This window comes from Bradysia coprophila, chromosome IV, assembly GCF_014529535.1.
Source record: "Bradysia coprophila strain Holo2 chromosome IV, BU_Bcop_v1, whole genome shotgun sequence".
NCBI classification, from domain to species: Eukaryota; Metazoa; Arthropoda; class Insecta; order Diptera; family Sciaridae; genus Bradysia; species Bradysia coprophila.
This window is the reverse complement of record NC_050738.1, coordinates 7,153,387-7,170,834: the sequence shown is the minus strand read 5'-3', so window position 1 is coordinate 7,170,834 and position 17,448 is coordinate 7,153,387. Positions and strand designations below refer to the sequence as shown.

At 33.8% G+C, this 17,448-nt stretch overlaps 1 protein-coding gene across 1 annotated transcript in view; it reads right to left on the bottom strand.

The window, feature by feature from the left end:
* LOC119086020 overlaps positions 1 to 17,448 on the bottom strand; it is a 100,909-nt gene that overhangs the window by 68,087 nt on the left and 15,374 nt on the right. Inside the window, exon 2 of the mRNA XM_037196594.1 lies at positions 1,263 to 1,444. Coding sequence (XP_037052489.1) covers positions 1,263 to 1,367 — 105 coding nt within the window. The 5' untranslated portion in view covers positions 1,368 to 1,444. The remainder of the gene's footprint in view (positions 1 to 1,262; positions 1,445 to 17,448) is intronic.

The window sequence follows — 17,448 nt, the reverse complement described above, 5'->3', positions numbered from 1 at the left end:
GGAAATTTGAAAACACTTCGATCGAAAGAAGTAATAGATTCTATAATCATCAGATAATTACAGTCTGTGAAGGGTTCATATCGCTTTAACATAGCCTTCATCTGGATTTTCGGATCCCTTTTACTGTAAATATTCTGAAAATTTGCTGCAGCTGATCCGCACATTCAACAAAAACTGTCTATACTTGTTCCTACGGTTGAAGCTGCCACACGCACGCACGTGGTAGTGTTAAAACCGTATAAAGTAAAGACGGGTAAAGAGTTTTAATTGTTTGTGTGGATCAGCTGAAGCAGATTCCGGGTGACACTGTCTCTTCCTGTATGCACTCAAAATTGACAATAATCGGCAACTATTGTTAAATTACACAAAACTGACCTATCATCTGTTATTGTTCCGTAATTTACGTTAAAAGTAGTTAAGTGTCGTTTTGAGAAATCGATTTTCTTGGTCACGTAATTTGCTTGAAAAACTTGATTCGCTTATTTTTGACAGTGTCAAATTGACACTATTACTGTCACATTCCCGTTTCCTTCAATGCTATCACGACATAGTAAAGTTAACCAGGCAGGAGCGCTTGTTTGACTAGGGACCTGAATAATCTAGTTGCCCTTGATAATTTGCGAATAAAATTTTTCAATTTATGTCAGCGTTCATTTGAGTTCATTTTCATCCCGTGTATTAGGTCCCTTATTTGACGTTTCGAAAATGAACCGCTACTGCCTGGTTTATTTTACTCTGCCGTGATGCTATGTGAACATAGAAAGGTATTCTCAGGAAAACTGATTACTGAAGGATAGAAAATTGAAGTCTATCAAGACATATATGTGATAACCAAACACTCTGTTGACGTTGACATCAAAAACAATTTCATTTTCGAAATTTTGTTTATATTAGATTTATAAGGCTTCTTTATGAAATAGAATTCACGAAACATCTACTTCTCAGAATAATTTCCAAATCAAAAACTGAAGTACATCTGCACTTGAATTATTAGATGAAACGAAATACACCAAAATTCATTTACTATTTTCAGTTGAAAATGCCAACATTTTCACCTTGCTTCATACCACTTTCCCTGCAATATACTTTGACTTCGTCTGATTATGCTACTCGACACAACCAAACGCTTTAATCGAAAAGTTATAATTGAAAAATTTCTGCATTCAATCCGCATTGTGAAATTCACAACATAACCAAAAATATATAAAACTACTAGCACCTGTCTCACGTTAAATATATTTTGAAAGAGAAATTCCACTAACCAATGTGTATATACCACTCGTCACCGCCAAATGTTTAACATGTAGCATACGACAACATCCATTTCCTCGTAGTGGTCCATATGGATATAAAATGGCTGATTTCATCTTGATCGTACACGCCCGAATAAAATGAAATATTCATTTCAATTCATCTTGTTATCGATGTGTCGATCTAGGACAATCTGTAATACAGAAAAAAATTATCAAAAATTATTTTGCTGAAATTGATTGGAGTTGTTTTTTGCGAGTAAAAATGGTCGATAGCACGGTCGACATAACAAATGATTAATAGATTATTGATCGTAGAATTTCCTTTTTTTAATATGTTTTATAGCAGCCCATTACCCATTTTTGATGGTCCCATGTGTATTGAAGTACAACAGCAATATATTTATGGTACAGAGAAAGTTCTCTATGCTTCACAGAGTTTATTAAAATTTTAGATTGAAGACGATAATGTTCGTTGTGATAGATACATCAGTTTGCAAGTTTAAGTAACATTATCAACATTATCTTCATTTTCAATAAATTCTAGATGTAAGGTTGGTTATGGTTATCCTTCCAATTTAAACTTTATGTTAAGGCGATAGAGAATGTAATATGGTTTACAAAATGGAGAGATATCAAATCTCCACACGCCAATTTTGAAATGGAAGTTTCATTTAATGTCATGGAGGCGTATTTATTTATCGTATGGCGTTTACAATAAACATATCACCGGATGTAATAAACTAAATCATAAAAAAGAATCGTCAAATGTTCAAACATTGAGGTTAAGATTCAACAGCCATTCAACCGCTCCCTCATCCATACCTGTTAGCCCTTCTAGGCCGCCTAAAATTTTCCATAGTTTGGTGTGGTGCGCCACAGTCGCATGTCATTGATTCAGATAAATTCCATCGATACAGAAAATGTCCACGAATTTTCCGTGGAGGAGTAAAACTCATTATAACGCTTCAATAGTTATGCTTACAGAGAAACAAAATTCAGTTGAAGCTGCTACACGTTCGCGTATGGTAAAACTGGGTAAAGACGTATAAACAGTGTTGATTGTGTGGACAAGCTGAAAATCAGCTGAAGAAAATAGGCTACTTTTAGGTACATAAATCTGCAGGAATTCCAGTCACAAATACTTAATTTAAACGTTTTCGTGTGTTTATTGACCTCGGCTTCGCCTCGGATCAACAAAATTCACACGGAAACTCTACTTTTCATCTTTTTATCCCTAGTCATGTAAAATACTATTTTCTATCACGTCATTTTGTTTTCACAATATTTCTAAGATGGTCAAGAACAACCAAGAACAACCATTATGATATTAAGGATAACCATTAGAGTTTCGTTACTACTGTCTTTATATACAAAAATCTACACCAATGAAGTAGAGGATTCAGTGTCAAACTCTAAACAATAGAAGTAATAGATTTTCATGCACAACAACTTGTTGAATGACATTTCTCGTGAAAAAAGTATAGCACTTTCTCTCACGTGGTAAGAAAATAGAGCTTTTCTCATTGAAGCTGTCTCTTTGTTTATGTTATCGAAAATAGCAAACAGATGTTTTCGTTTCGTGGAGAAAAACGTCAAAACACAACATGCATGCATGAAAAACGTTGTGTTCACCTCTAGAGGAAATAGTAAATTCCAACTCGAGCAAACATCGTTCTAGTTGGAATTTCATATTTTCTCCATCGGTAAACAAATAACTATTATTCAACACAGTATTCGTCTAGAAAGACATTTTGCTTTATTTACTTGTTGCTTCGATGGGGATTATTTCCCACGCCTTTGGCTTGAGCCTGAAAGAGCTTTTTCTAAAAAGTACAAAAAGTGAAAACACGATAGAGTAGTAGAACTCTTTTGACGTGTAGGACATTATTGCCAGAGCCGAAGGCGTGGGCAATAATCTCTACACGCCAAAATAACAGTCTGGCAATAGGTGCATACCATATTTTATCTGTCGAGAATAGATATATCGAGATAAGTAAAACCTCCCTAGGGAAATAAGCTCGAGGTTATCGTTCTAGTCAGATAAAAACATGAATAGCGTTGCGTACATGGCTTTTACTGGACGACTGATCTTACGTAACATCTTTTTATTGCGTTTCCATATTAATTTCCTGTGGTTAAATTATTCTTGCTACAAATCACAATGATGATCGGAGGGTTCCCGTCGTAAAAACTCTCGTTTAAATAAAATATTTCAAATACTTATAAATTTGACATTTTTTTTAACACCGTACAATAAACGCAGATGTACGCAACCAAAGCGTTCAAGAGTAAAATCATTGCAAAGTACCATATAAAACGGGCTTATGTGAAACATTAAATAACACTCCGGTAATGAAATATTTATCCATTCTAATTCCAAACATTCCAGCCGAATATGTGTGGGTTTATCCAAACATCGAGTATCAAAATATGTGACGCTCTGTAAATGATGAATCTCAAAACATATTTGTACGAAACAGAATAATGTTTAAAATTTCTCTGAAAAGGAGTCAGCAGACTGTACATAATAATCATTAACATTAATTTGGTTCAGTCAGGAATGAAAATGTGAGAATGAATATTAACTTGTTGTAAATGAAGGGTATATGTTTTTGAGGATGATATGCTAAAAGTGGAAATGTTTTAATCTCGAGCTATCTGTGCGATGAAAGTCGTTATACTAAGATTGAAAAGTAGCTGTGGAAAAACAGAAATTTTCTTCAAAATTATTTACATCTTAGAATCAGTCTTTTTTGTTCATCTAAAGTCGATACAAGTGAAACTCGAAGAAGCTAATTATAATATAGGATAGGAGTTGGTATGCTTTATCAGAAAGCTATGATAATGAACTCTATGTTGAGTTGTTTCGCTTAAAATTCATAAGAGTGGATGCTTTTAATTTATTATAATCTATTCCTTCTATTTTAACTTACATTACTGCCACATTCAATCATTCTGGTTTGTATTCAGATATATTTTCGTGTAGTTCAAAAAAAGTTCTTTTTGATATTTTCCCCTATCTCGATGCTATCCCGAGCATTTGTTTAGAAAAGAAAAAACTAAATAAAATACGACCGTTGAATTTTAAATTTACATTTATTAGATAGGGTAGTACATACCATTGACTTCAACTTCTTTATTAGTGGAAACCTTAAGTGTAATTTCCAGTCAGTTAGGTTTACTGGTAGGAAACAACATTTTTCGTTCTGAGGGATTCTTTTGAAAAGACGCCTACCAAAATCGGACCCATTTCGCCTGGGATTGATATATACATGGTTTGAAAGGTCTTTGCCAGTAGACCTCAAAACAGGCCTCACACGGTCTCTAGCCACACCTGGTTGCTGGTTGAACATCTCCGAAGTTAGTAAAATGGTGATTTTTATCCGAATTTTTTGGCCATCATAAACGATCGTCCCGGGCGAGAGTGGGCTCGTTGGAAAGCTGAGTTCAAGTAGTTTCGGGTCATGCCTAGTTTAATTTAATTCATTGATATGTTTGCAGAAATCTGCAAGAAAAATTTTCAAAATCTGTGTGAACTTTAGACAGGTCTGGGCTGGTACTGATGACGCTTAATGGGAACCTAACATGCTAGTCGTAACATACATTGTCTAAGCTTTTCATTGATACCCCATTTGCAGTGCTGGTGTCCGCGGTCTGTCAAAATATTGCCACAGATTTTTCTTGGTCCGCCAAATAAGCGTACAGCAATCTTTACTTGGCGTTACGACAGAACTAACAGTAGGTTCCCAAGCGGACCGAAATCTCACTGAAAAACAACAATTTCAAATGAAATACACAATCTTCATCTACAAGTCAACTAGTGGAGGTTCAAACTGAATTTTTTGTGCATTTGATGACAAAGGCGTGAAAATTGCACCATCGATAAAGATTGAAATTCTGAACATTTTTGGATAGGGTGCCTAACAAGATGGTTGCTGCATGTGCGAAGTTCGAAATATGGTTTGTATGGGAAAAAGTCTGGAATTTCGATAGTAAACAATAATATCTTTTAACTTTAACCTTAAATTTAAAATTTCAATTTTTCGGAAAATCGGAAAAACTGTGGGAAGAACGGAAAAGTTGGGAAATTTTTTCCACTAAAAAAAATTTGAACCTTCAGCTTTCGTTTGAACCCCATATGGCCTATGTGGCTTCAATAATCGCTTCACAGAAATTCATCAAAGTTACCTCTACATCGAAAACTTTGAAGGGGGGTCAGCGGAGAAGTTGGGGAGCAAATTTTGTTTTGGGCACCCCATCCAAAAATGTTCAAAATTTCAATCTTTATAGATGGTGCAATTTTCATGCCTTTCTCATCAAATTCACAATAAAATGACCTTTTGTATGAAGATGGACCTCCAATAAACATATTTTATAATATTATGGGTGAGAATACCTAAAGTGATCTGTATTATGCAATCTGTGTTCATGCCGGTAGATGGCAGTGAACGTCATTTCAGTTAATTGCATTAGACCCAGTTGAACCTGTCACATACTATTCATCTGTTATCGATAACAACGACAAAAATAATGGCAAGTTCTGGGTAATATTGTCCTTTATAAGCGAAAATGCATGTTACAAAAATTGAAGGACAAGATTTGAAATCGACGAATTACAAATACTTTGGACGATGGAAGTAATAGACCAGATAATAACACTGGTCATGTGCCTGCCGTCTGTAACAGGTGAACCAAAGATTGTTCATATAGAACTACCAGTATTCGGTCCAGTTGCAGATATCAACTTATCAAGTTGAATGACTTGACTCACGATTGGCACGATATGCCGAAATTAACATTTATTATTATTATTATTTCAAAAATATGTTCAAGAACACAACTCAACTAGAACATAGTTCTTACTGAGCGTCATTCAATGACAAATTAATTCCATTAAAATTTGGAGTAGTACTCAATAAAAGCCCTTTCTACTCTTTGCTAACACTGTAACTGGAGTAATTCTCAACCGATTAAAAAAAAAATTGTGTGGTGGTGAACGTAATTCCTGATGTTAGGTTCCAAGATATATTAGTGTTGGTCTGTCGATCTAGCTGTTGTTGCTAAAAGAATTTTTTGTATCTATTTCTATAGTATATTTTTTGTTAAAAAAACGAAAAACAACGAGTGTGAAGTTGCGGCTAGAGCGAAGCAAAGGCTGCAATTCACACGAGTTTAACTTTTATCGAATACATGCGTCATTTTTAAGATTTTCAATGAAACTAAACACAATTAAATTATTAATACGAGATTTAGACCGCTCTAGTAGTTCTTCTAATGATGTTTTTGTGGCCATCAAAATTACATTTCATTGAAATAAATCATTGGAATAAATCATTTACCAATAAAAATACTATTGAGAAATCCAGACAGTCAAGGGATCTGACCCACCCTAGATCTGACCTAGTGTAAAATACCATTGTATCGGCAATGGTTAAACAAGAGAAGTTCACGTTTTGATGACTATACCTGTAAATCGTGATACGTTTCTACGTATCTGAAAGGTTAAAAAATTTAAGGAAGGTATGATAGATGACATCACTTTTAATTTCGACTTGCAATTCAAACAATCGTTCCATAAAATCCGGACTTTTAGCTTAATTATTAGTTTTATCCAAGCCATTACCGAAATTGTTATTGATTTTAAACTTTTGCAAAGTGTGCTAAAAGCAAATAATGCCTTTCATGAATCCTAATAAAAGTCTTTCGTTCGACAATTATTTTTTTCTCATACTGTGCCACTTTGTAAGTTTAAAACTTTTGATTAAAACAAAATAGATTGAAACACTGCCGTGCAGAGTACATAAAAGAAAATGAGAGCACACACACACATAATACGTACATCTACAGCTCACACCCCAACAAAAGATTTATCCAATTTCAAGACTAATACCCAAGAATACGTAAGACAACACACCAAAACTAATTAATTAAAAAAGCAACACGCTGGAATAAGACTCGATAAATTTTCTACTGTTATTTATTCGCTAATCTTGTTTTCTTTTATCAAGATCAGAGACAAGAATCTTTTCCGATATACAGTAACACTGCTGGAATTGGAACAAAATAAATAAATAAAAATGTACAAACACTTTGAATGACAAAAATAATGAAGAGATTGAGTGGGAGGAGAGTGTTGAGTGTATATATAAATACATTTTATGGATGGTATATATATATATGACGAGCGTAGTGGCCTATATTTATTATAGAAATACAGAATTTTTCAAGATTGATCTTTTCTTTTCATTCGAGAGTATTCAAAGATGTAATTCGTACATTTTTTTTCCCAGAAGAGACAAATATCTACGGTATTGTCAGTTATAACGACGAGATACATATCTGATTCCGTGATATCCATAGTACAGAAATCCATACGGAATACATTGACAAGGATTTAATTAGTTGTTTCTTTATAATTTTCCGTTGTTTGACTGCAGATACTTGTCAATAAAGGAAACCCCGTAGAAACATAAAGTACAAACAGCAAAAGAAATTCGAGCGAATGACAGTGAATGACAAAAGAATTCATAATGAGCTTCCGGTCTGAATGTGCAGAAATTTTCAACAGAATAATCTTAATCCTAATTTTTAATCAGAATGCAAAATGAAAAATTTCTGTATGTCGCATCGATACACACAGTGATTAATACGAGATATAGACGCTGTATCTAATTTCTTACTAAAAATCAAATTTTTGTACAACGTTCGTGTAGTATTCTATGTTGTCAACATAGAATCATACCAAAGGAAAAAAGTGTTGTAACTGGCTCTTGCTACAAAAATGGGCAATGCTAATATGTCTTTCACATATTTTCTCTCTGGGATGGAAGAATTACCACAGGTCCACAAGAAATACTTGTTCACAGCCATGTATTCCTAAATTATGGGATGATTGTACCAGGGTCACACATAATTGAGTCTCACCCCTAAACTCGATCGAAATATCCACTCCATTGAGGAAGCGATGACAGGCGCGCATTACGAGTCATCATCTGTTATCGGCAACGACAACAAAAATAAACGCTAATCGTTGGCTGATTATAGTCTTATATTGATTTTTTTTGTTAAAACAAATGAAGTAAAAGATTTCATATTAATTTAACACGAAAAAAGTGATAGATTGTTGGTCGTCGCTGAATGGTACATCAATTTACCGACAGCCTATTACAAATTGTTGATCATTAAACAAAATCTATTTACTAAACATTGCTAAGCCACCGTCACAATTTATTCAACCAGCATCTTGTGAAGAATGTAAAGTCATTACTTTAAATAGTGTTCGGATTTATGTACCGAAAGCATATTTTTTTCTTCGAATAGTTTTCCATCTACTGTATAATATTACCATTTTCGTACGTTTTCTTACAGTCGGGTCGGAATTCTCAGCGTATTTAATATAGAAAAAGCAATCACATTCACCTGTTACCAGTGAGTTCACTTAAGGAAATTAAATGTTTTGTCTTCATCGAAGTTCATACAAAAGTGGATGCGAAAAACACACAGCACCAGCTTAATACCAAACACTCAATTTTCTACGCGTTGTTAACAGACTGTCAGAACTTTATTTGATTTATACAGTCGTTCGGTCAGGTTCATATAATTCGGTTATTTATCATGTACGGCTCTTTACACCTTCCTATGTTCCATATTTTATTTCATTGTAGCGAATAAATAAAAATTCGGTAAGCAGCGTTGGGTAATAACAATGTAGACATATTTTATCTCCATCAGATATATTTGTATTCGGTGTACAGAATATTCAACATCCCCTCTGTCCCCATTTTTTTTTCTACTTCTTTCTTTTTGAACCACTCAACAAAAAGAATAATGTGAACATAGAAAACCATAGCGATTTTATTTCAGTCTCGTTCGTCTGTTTCTTTTTGAAAGGAAAAAAAATCGGATCACATCATACCTTTTACATCGTATTTATCTTCATCTGTATTTTATTTGGGTAGCGATGGAATTATGGGTAAGATTAAGGTAAACAAAATATAGATTTTTTTTAACATGCTGAATGAAAAATTGATTTCACTTTGTGCTGGAATTGGTGGCGAAACATTCCAATGTCTATCGACAGAGCAACAGTTTAGCAATATACTCGCTTATTTCTTGCCAAATTGCAATTCTATGTTTCGACTTTTATATTTTAAAAGATTCGTGAGGGAATTCTTTAAAATTTTATTTCAAGTTTGCAGCGTCGGAAAAGAGTTAGCAGTTGTTTTGCATTTCATTTCGATTTCCAATTGTTCGCATACCTATTGCTAATTACAGACGCTTTTTTGTGCCTGCTTTAAATGTGAATACCTTTGTCGGAAACGTTTTTTTTCTCATTGGATTGAGGCTTCATAAAGCGACTCACATTGGATTAATTTGGTTTGATTAATTAGGGATAGGTCAATTAGAAATTATTTGTGTGCCTAAAATAGACCGTCCACAACGATACGTAAATAACTATTAATGTCGTGACGAATTGGAGCACATCGCAATATCGCAAATCGAAGTAGATCCACAATTTCATAGTATATTTTTCTAAAAATCTAAAATCTGCAGATTACCTTCGTGCAGTTCCTGTTGTGCAAGGACACCGTAAGGCCTCAATTTAGGTTCATACTCAGTGAGGAAAAGTAAAACTTTCGTTGGCAGTTTTTTGTGAAAGACATTGTTTGCCACCGAGTGATAGATGCTATTTTAGCAACATTTATTACTTAGAGGCATAATAGTACATTATGTCACTAGGACGAAAAAGGTGTATTTTTGATCCAGGTGAAGCAGAGCGCGACCTCTTCTCCACCATCGTGGTCAACATTCAACATATACTATCTTCTGGAGCACCAAAAGTCATACCAAAATTTTGTAAAAGGAGTCATTAAGTCGATGACATGGCTAAAAAGTATTTGCAGCAATAAACTTGCGTGTGCGAGTTCACCGTTACGTGCATAATATTTATTACCTTACGGGCGCGGTAGACTCTTTCAACCCTAGAGGCGAAAGATCGATATTACCTCCAAAGTAAGGTAAAATTGTTTATCACATACGCGCGGTGTCCGGTTGTCAAAATTACTTAACTAGAAGTTCAAAAATTCAAAAATTACACTTCAGTTCTATGTTGTTGTCTCGTTTTCGCTTATGTGATAAAATAGAGTACACACTTGTCACTATCAGTCTCGGCAAGCCTCGACTTCTTCATGACAAGTGTGTAATATATATTTTGTTTTGGCTCTCTATCTAATGAGAGAATGTGACGTTTTTGACCCAGATACAGAAAAAGTGTGAAATAGCAGGTTATTATACAAGGGAGGTAATTTGTTATCTCGTATCCAGATGAGTAAAATTATCCGAGGGCTTCAGCCTGAGGGACTTTTACACATGGTGAAACGAGATAACAAATTATTTTCCGTGTATTGTATTGAGTTTTTATGTCTAGGGCGTGGGGTAATTTGGCACACGGTACTAAAACAACGCATTTGTCAACAACGTCAAAGGTGAACTCGCACACGATTTTTCAAAATATTTCTTTTTTTCTTTTTTCATGTCAATTACAACCTTACGAGGCCCGATCAAAACCAAATAAGATAGTTTGGACCGACTAAACTTAAACCAGCTTCGAACGAAAAAAACTTCTTTTCGATAATTATTAAAATTCCGGGACGTCAGATCAGTGATCAGAACCGAAATCTGCCTATATGATGATAAAGGTGTAGATATAGTCTAATAATAGAGAATCATTATTTTTGACACGTAGAAATTCGGAGTAACAAACAACAAATTTCACGTCGACCCATCCTAGGCTGAAGGGCATATTGTCCGTATAGAATTTAAAGGTTACTTAACTCTTTCGGTAATTATTAAAAATTCATTGTTCTTGAGGGACCCACACAAAACAATGAAGCGATTTAAATTTGTGCGTCTGTTAATTTGATTCTTTTGCGGCAAATGATTTCGTCGATATAACTTTAAGTCAGAACAATGAAATAGCCCTTGGGGGTAAAATCAATATCACCCTCTTTTCATTATAATTTTATACACAAATCTAAACAAGATAATTAATATATTCAATTACATCTGAATTCAAATCAATGCCAATCTCCATTGAGCCACTGAAATGATAAATACCCAATTTTCAATTCATAAAATAAATCCTCGACGAAAATCCATCAAATCCAAAAAATATAAAACAAAATATATTTTCGTTCAATTTCGTGAATTTCAGATGTTCCTATTTTATGATTTTCTTTCTTTTCTATAGCCAGAAGGGAAAATGCGTATCTTGTCGTCGTCGCTTGCGATCGTGATTACATAAAATATGAATTTTGAATTTGTGACTCGTACAGAATCAATGGTAATTGATAAAGTGCGCGAGAGAATTCGCATAGTTAGATATGTATTTATTCCATATATATGGCAGACAAATATCAAACATCTTATAGGTTACTGACTGCCTTGTCTACGGCAATGATTTTTGCCCGAAGGGAAATAATTTATTAAGAAGAATTGGGTAACGGCTTTATGAGGTGGTAACTTAAGATTTTTATTTCGGTTTATTTTCATATATTGTTAAATTCAACCCTCGAATTTACATTTTCAATTAAATTATTTATTGTAAATTACGATTGATATGATTGATGTACGGAACGTATATTCGTGGAAATGTGCACAATATTTCGGATTTCTTGCTAGAAAATACAGAATTTTCTTTTGTGAATGTAATGTGATGAATATCAACCTCGACAAGAAAGTAAATCAAATTTCGGGCGTGAGAGCATATCATTGACAAAATACACCGCAATCATACATATGGATCTTATAGAGAGGTAAATATGATTTTTCCCGGAAATAATGATTTTCAATTTAGAATTCACATTACAAATATATTGTACATTCCGGGCCCTTCTGTTTGACATTAGGAAATTTTGTTTACTTTAAAATTTGTTATTTATTACGGCAACACGTGTGTTGAGATTAAAAATTATGGGGGAAAAATGGATGCCATTCATTGTTAATGCTCAAAAGAAATACGAAGAGACTTTGTGAAAGTAATAATGTTAGAGACACGAACATAGAGCAGTTAACGATATATATTTAATAGTAAGGAAAATGACGGAACGCGTGTATTAACTGGTGATATGGTATTTTTGGGTATATGGTTCCAACGTAACACAAGTCATTCGACAAAAGAGGACCTAAAAATGTTGATGAGGACTTCGATAAGCTTAACGTTACGCTTTATCTATGGACCATTAGTGTATAAATCTGGGTCTATTTTAGGTGAATTAATTTCCCAAAACTTACCGACGACAAAAATAATGACAAGCTCTGCGTAATATGGTCCTATATATAGCAAAAATGCATGTTAAAGAAATTGAAGTACAAGATTTGAAATCAACCAATTAAAAATACTTTGATCGATGGAAGTAATAGACCCGATAATAATACTGGTCATATGCTTGTCGTCAGTGGCAGGTCAAAAGAATTTTTGAAATTCTCGGGAATCTGATTCGCTAAAATAGAACCTGGACGAAGTGTAGCATGGCTTCCTGCTTCCCGGAGCGATGCTCTAACCGAATGAGCTACCATGCACACTTCTCATTTCGAATCATGTTGAGTTATATTCGAGGTTATTTTGTAAATCTATACTGTGATTGATTTGTGTGATCATACAGGAATGGTCGGCGCGTACGATTTTTTTTAAGGACATTCGATATTCTTCATCTTTCTAGGTTTTCTGTCTACTAAAAAAGCCGACATTTACAGTTTTTTTCAGTTATCACATAGTCTCGTCAATTCAAAATCAGAAATTCAAAATTCCTAAAAAGTCAAAAATTTCCACCGAAGTTTCAAAAAATTTCATAAAATTTCAATCAGGCCTTGGTCGTTGAACATAACATTATTTCTCGACCTTTTTTCCTTATCATCTAATATCACAGTGTTTCCAGGTCAGTCCAATTCCTTTTTCTTTTTCCAGTCTTCTATTATCACAGCGTAGTTGAATGCTCTCGGTTCCGTAGTAGTCTGCCCTCCGTGTTTAGGTTGATCTGGCTCCATGAATAAGAGGAATTCAAACCTGTCACATACGACAATTCATCTGTTATCGATAATGACAACAAACATAATGACAAGCTCTGGGTAATATGGTCCTTTATACAGTAAAATTAATGTTAAAATTTGAAGTACAAGATTTGAAATCAACCAATTAAAAATACTTTGATCGATGGAAGTAGTATACCCGATAATAATACTGGTCATATGCTTGTCGTATGTAAAAGGCTAATTTTACGTTTTTTGTGACAGACCATTAGTGCATACTGACGAGTCAAAAATGTCCATGGATGGAAAAACAATCCAGCTGTAAATTAAAACTATAACAAAAAGACATGACTGTAAGAATTGATTTTGAGGCAACTCAAATTATGAGATTGTCTTCACCGTGTAAAGGTTTGAAATCATCCCTTTCAGTCAACGTCTGTACGTCTGTATCGACAACAACGACAGAAAAATGCAAATGAGTGAATGAGGTATTCGATCATATATCAAATTTTATGTTAAAATAAATGAAGTAAAAGATTTCTCTCACAAATAGTAATAGTGCTGCTTTGCAACATAGAAAGGGTCATATTTACATTATCGAAAGGCGACAAGTTTATCGTTGGTACAATGTTAAATATGCAATTACTAGGTAATTTCAATATTAAATGGGAGCTGAAATATATCTATCAATCACATAAATGATACTGTACCAGGTGAGTTCAATTATTAGTGCGAAGTTGCTTGAAATTTTCAAAACACTCTATTAAAATACGTGGTAAACGGAACTCATGCGTTTCATGTTAACGAAATTAAAATCCCACCTATTCGCATTTCCTCCGAACCGTTTCAAACACGTGCACGATTTATTTCCATTAAAAGAAAATTTAGCGTATAACAAATGACGTTAGCCTTAAACATGTTTAGCGAAATGTAATCAGGCCTTAGCTCAAAGGAAATAATAAACAATTTTTTTTCCCTTCAACAAGAAACATTTTTCTTCTTCCGAGAAGATTTTCTAAAAATATAAAACGTCGACATCGACTCTTTTAAAAATAAAAAATGAGCCCAAATTAATCCATTCAAGAAATTTATTATTTAAAATTAGCAGTGACAGCTGAGCTATTAGAGATTTTTGTTCGGTGTGTTTGTTTTTCTTGAGCACGAAATATGAAGCATTTAATTTGCACTTAAATTGTGTATGACGCCAATGGCCAGCACAGACGATTTCTTTTCCTGTGGCATCAATTTCGTAAGGAATATTTTTATTTTACTATGTTCTCCGTTACATAATTTACTCAACAACATCAAGTAAAGTATGTGTCACTTCATGGTTAAAATCACTACATCAAGTACATACATAAAATGCCTCAATTATGTGATCAAAATGGCTTCCTATGTGATTACTGAAGCCGTCGACATTCAGTGCTTCAGCGATTGACTGTCACTTAAAATAAATTGTATTTAGTCTTAGGAGACGGCGTGGGGTAATTTGGCACACGGTACTAAAACAACGCCTTTTTAAACTACGTAAAAAGTGAACTCGCACACGATTTTTCAATACCAAAATTTTGCAAAAGAAGTCGTTAAGTCGATGACATGGTTAAAAAGCATTTGCAGCTATAAACTTGCATGTGCGAGTTCACCTTTTACGGAGTTTAAAAGTGCATTCTTTTGGCACGTTGCCAGATTTCCCGATACCACCTTTATAAGCCACACATTTGCGACTTGGGTTGATTCTTCTATAGATACGAAGTGCAATGTATCTACATTTGTTGAATAATCAACCACCAGACGACTAAGTCATCAAACGTATGTGGTTGAATCAAATGCAAAGCATTCATCACATCAACAACGAATCCGTGCCATTAGACAGACACAATGTCGAATCGAACGTAAGACATTCGACCATTGTTTCGATCTGAGAGAAAATTAAATGCGTCTTTCGACGTTTTGCATTAATATATACAGTTCAAGTATACAATTTTTTCATCTGGCCATGGTGACAGAGGTACTCGATACAATGCTCTAAGAACTCTATACCGATTTGCACACGAACAAGTCTAGCGAATCATAGTCGAAATGAAATTTAGCATGTTTGTGATTCAGGACTTATTGTGGGTTGTAACTGTTTCCACAAAAATTTCGTTTAACAAATGAAAATCTAGATTTTAACTTTCTAAATTTAATATCCCACAATCGGAACCCATAAAAGTGTGGGATAAAGAAAACCTGTTGGTTTTCAGATTTCCCCGCCTGCAATTTTGATGAAACTTCATACATAACTACGACGAGCAATCTTGTGTTGATTTTCAAACTGATATGAATTTGAAGAAGTCATTTTTAATGTGGAATGAAGTGAATTCTTAATTTTATTTTATTTTCTTTTCGCTTTTTTTTCTCTCTTAAAAAAATTATCAAAATAAGAATTTCATAACCAAAGTTGAAGATATGAGAGTCTACATAACACGAAGTATGGAAACGACATTCCCCTATTACAAACTTAAATTCTTGCAAAATCTATTAACATGAGCAATGTTCCAGTATAGATATGACTTATACATAAATCACGAATACAATCTGAACGAGAATATAACGTCTGTCATATAAATTATCTGGGAAAAAAATGTACGAAAGAAAAAGAAAAAGATTAAAGCGAAATTATATATGTGACATTTATGAATATTCACATTCACAAAGAAAATGGTCCTTTATTCTGTCATACTTGTTTGTATTATAAACATATTATATAATATTATACATAACATATATTAAGCGCTGCATGCCATCCAACAATACATAGACTTTTCCATTTGAATTTTAATATGTATAACTTGCGTGTATAACATAAAAAAAAGAAAAATTTTGTACAATACTTAAGTAGATAATTTAAGTATAAAAAAACGAGAAAATCTGCAACTCTGTTTTATCGTCTTGAAATATTTGCAGATTCTCCAGTTTAATACATTGTAGAACACAGCTGAACAATAAAAACAAAAGAGGAAAGTTTGTAAAATACTTATTCTTGGTTCACCAAAAAGTAGCAATATCTATTTAAAATGACATGACAAAGGCCAATTCCTATTATTCACTTCCAGTCTGACTTTTAATACGAATATAAATATAAACTGGAGCACACATTCTCCGTCGTATAACGGATTTTATTTATACTCATGTGGTATGGAATTATATGGTGCAAATAAAATAACGGAGAAATCGGGTGCTCTTCTAAAGTTTGTAACGATAATAAATCTGGAAAGGTGAATCAAATCTACGGGAGAGCATTTTGTGAACTTTTAAACAATACAATATGGTTTTCTGTGAAATTTCATTCTGGTGTAAAAAAAAAGTGTAATTCTACCCATAGAATAGCATATATGGTATGTTGGTTGGAATGTTCGATCATTATATCCTTATAGATGTGTTTCGTTTTTTAATTTGCTGTACAAAATTATCTGAATTGAGATTAGGTAAAAAAAAAATGAAGAGAGTACAGCTAATGAGTACGGATTTTGCAGTGAGTATGGACAATTCGTGAGGGAGATGGATAGTTTGGACCACTCGTTTCGGAGATATGAGGAAATGCAGTTAGTTGAAGGAAGTTAGGAAGGAAAGTTTCATAGGATTTTCATTCCTTCCAAAACATATCTAAATTTTTACCGATGTTGCCAAAATTATAAAGAGCAAAAATGTCCTCAAATTTCATCTAAAAGTGGTCCAATTTCTACAAATAGGGGTTCTTTGGAAAGGTTTTGACAAGCTCTAGGATAATATTGCTAAAAGGCCGAAAGCACACGAACATTGTTTACATAACAGCATAATTTATGCCTATGGAAAGTGTTACCAAAACATCTGAAAGTATGTTGTAGCGTGATGGATTTAGGGACGTGCTTACCTTGTTTTAACTAAGTCATTGAAAGTCTATAAAAGAGATTCAAATATAGCTTGGGTACAGAGGAGGGCCCATCTTCTTGGTCCATTCCACCAGCTCCTATTTTCATAGGAAGAAAGGATAAGGCAAACAACCAAATCATTTCATAACAACAGCGCCGACAAAGAATAGCGATAAGTACTAAATATTGCGTTTTTATAATCAGAATGTAATGTTTTGACCTATGAAGTAAAAGATTTGGTTGAAAATCGGAAGAGGTAACAGACTCGATATGAATAT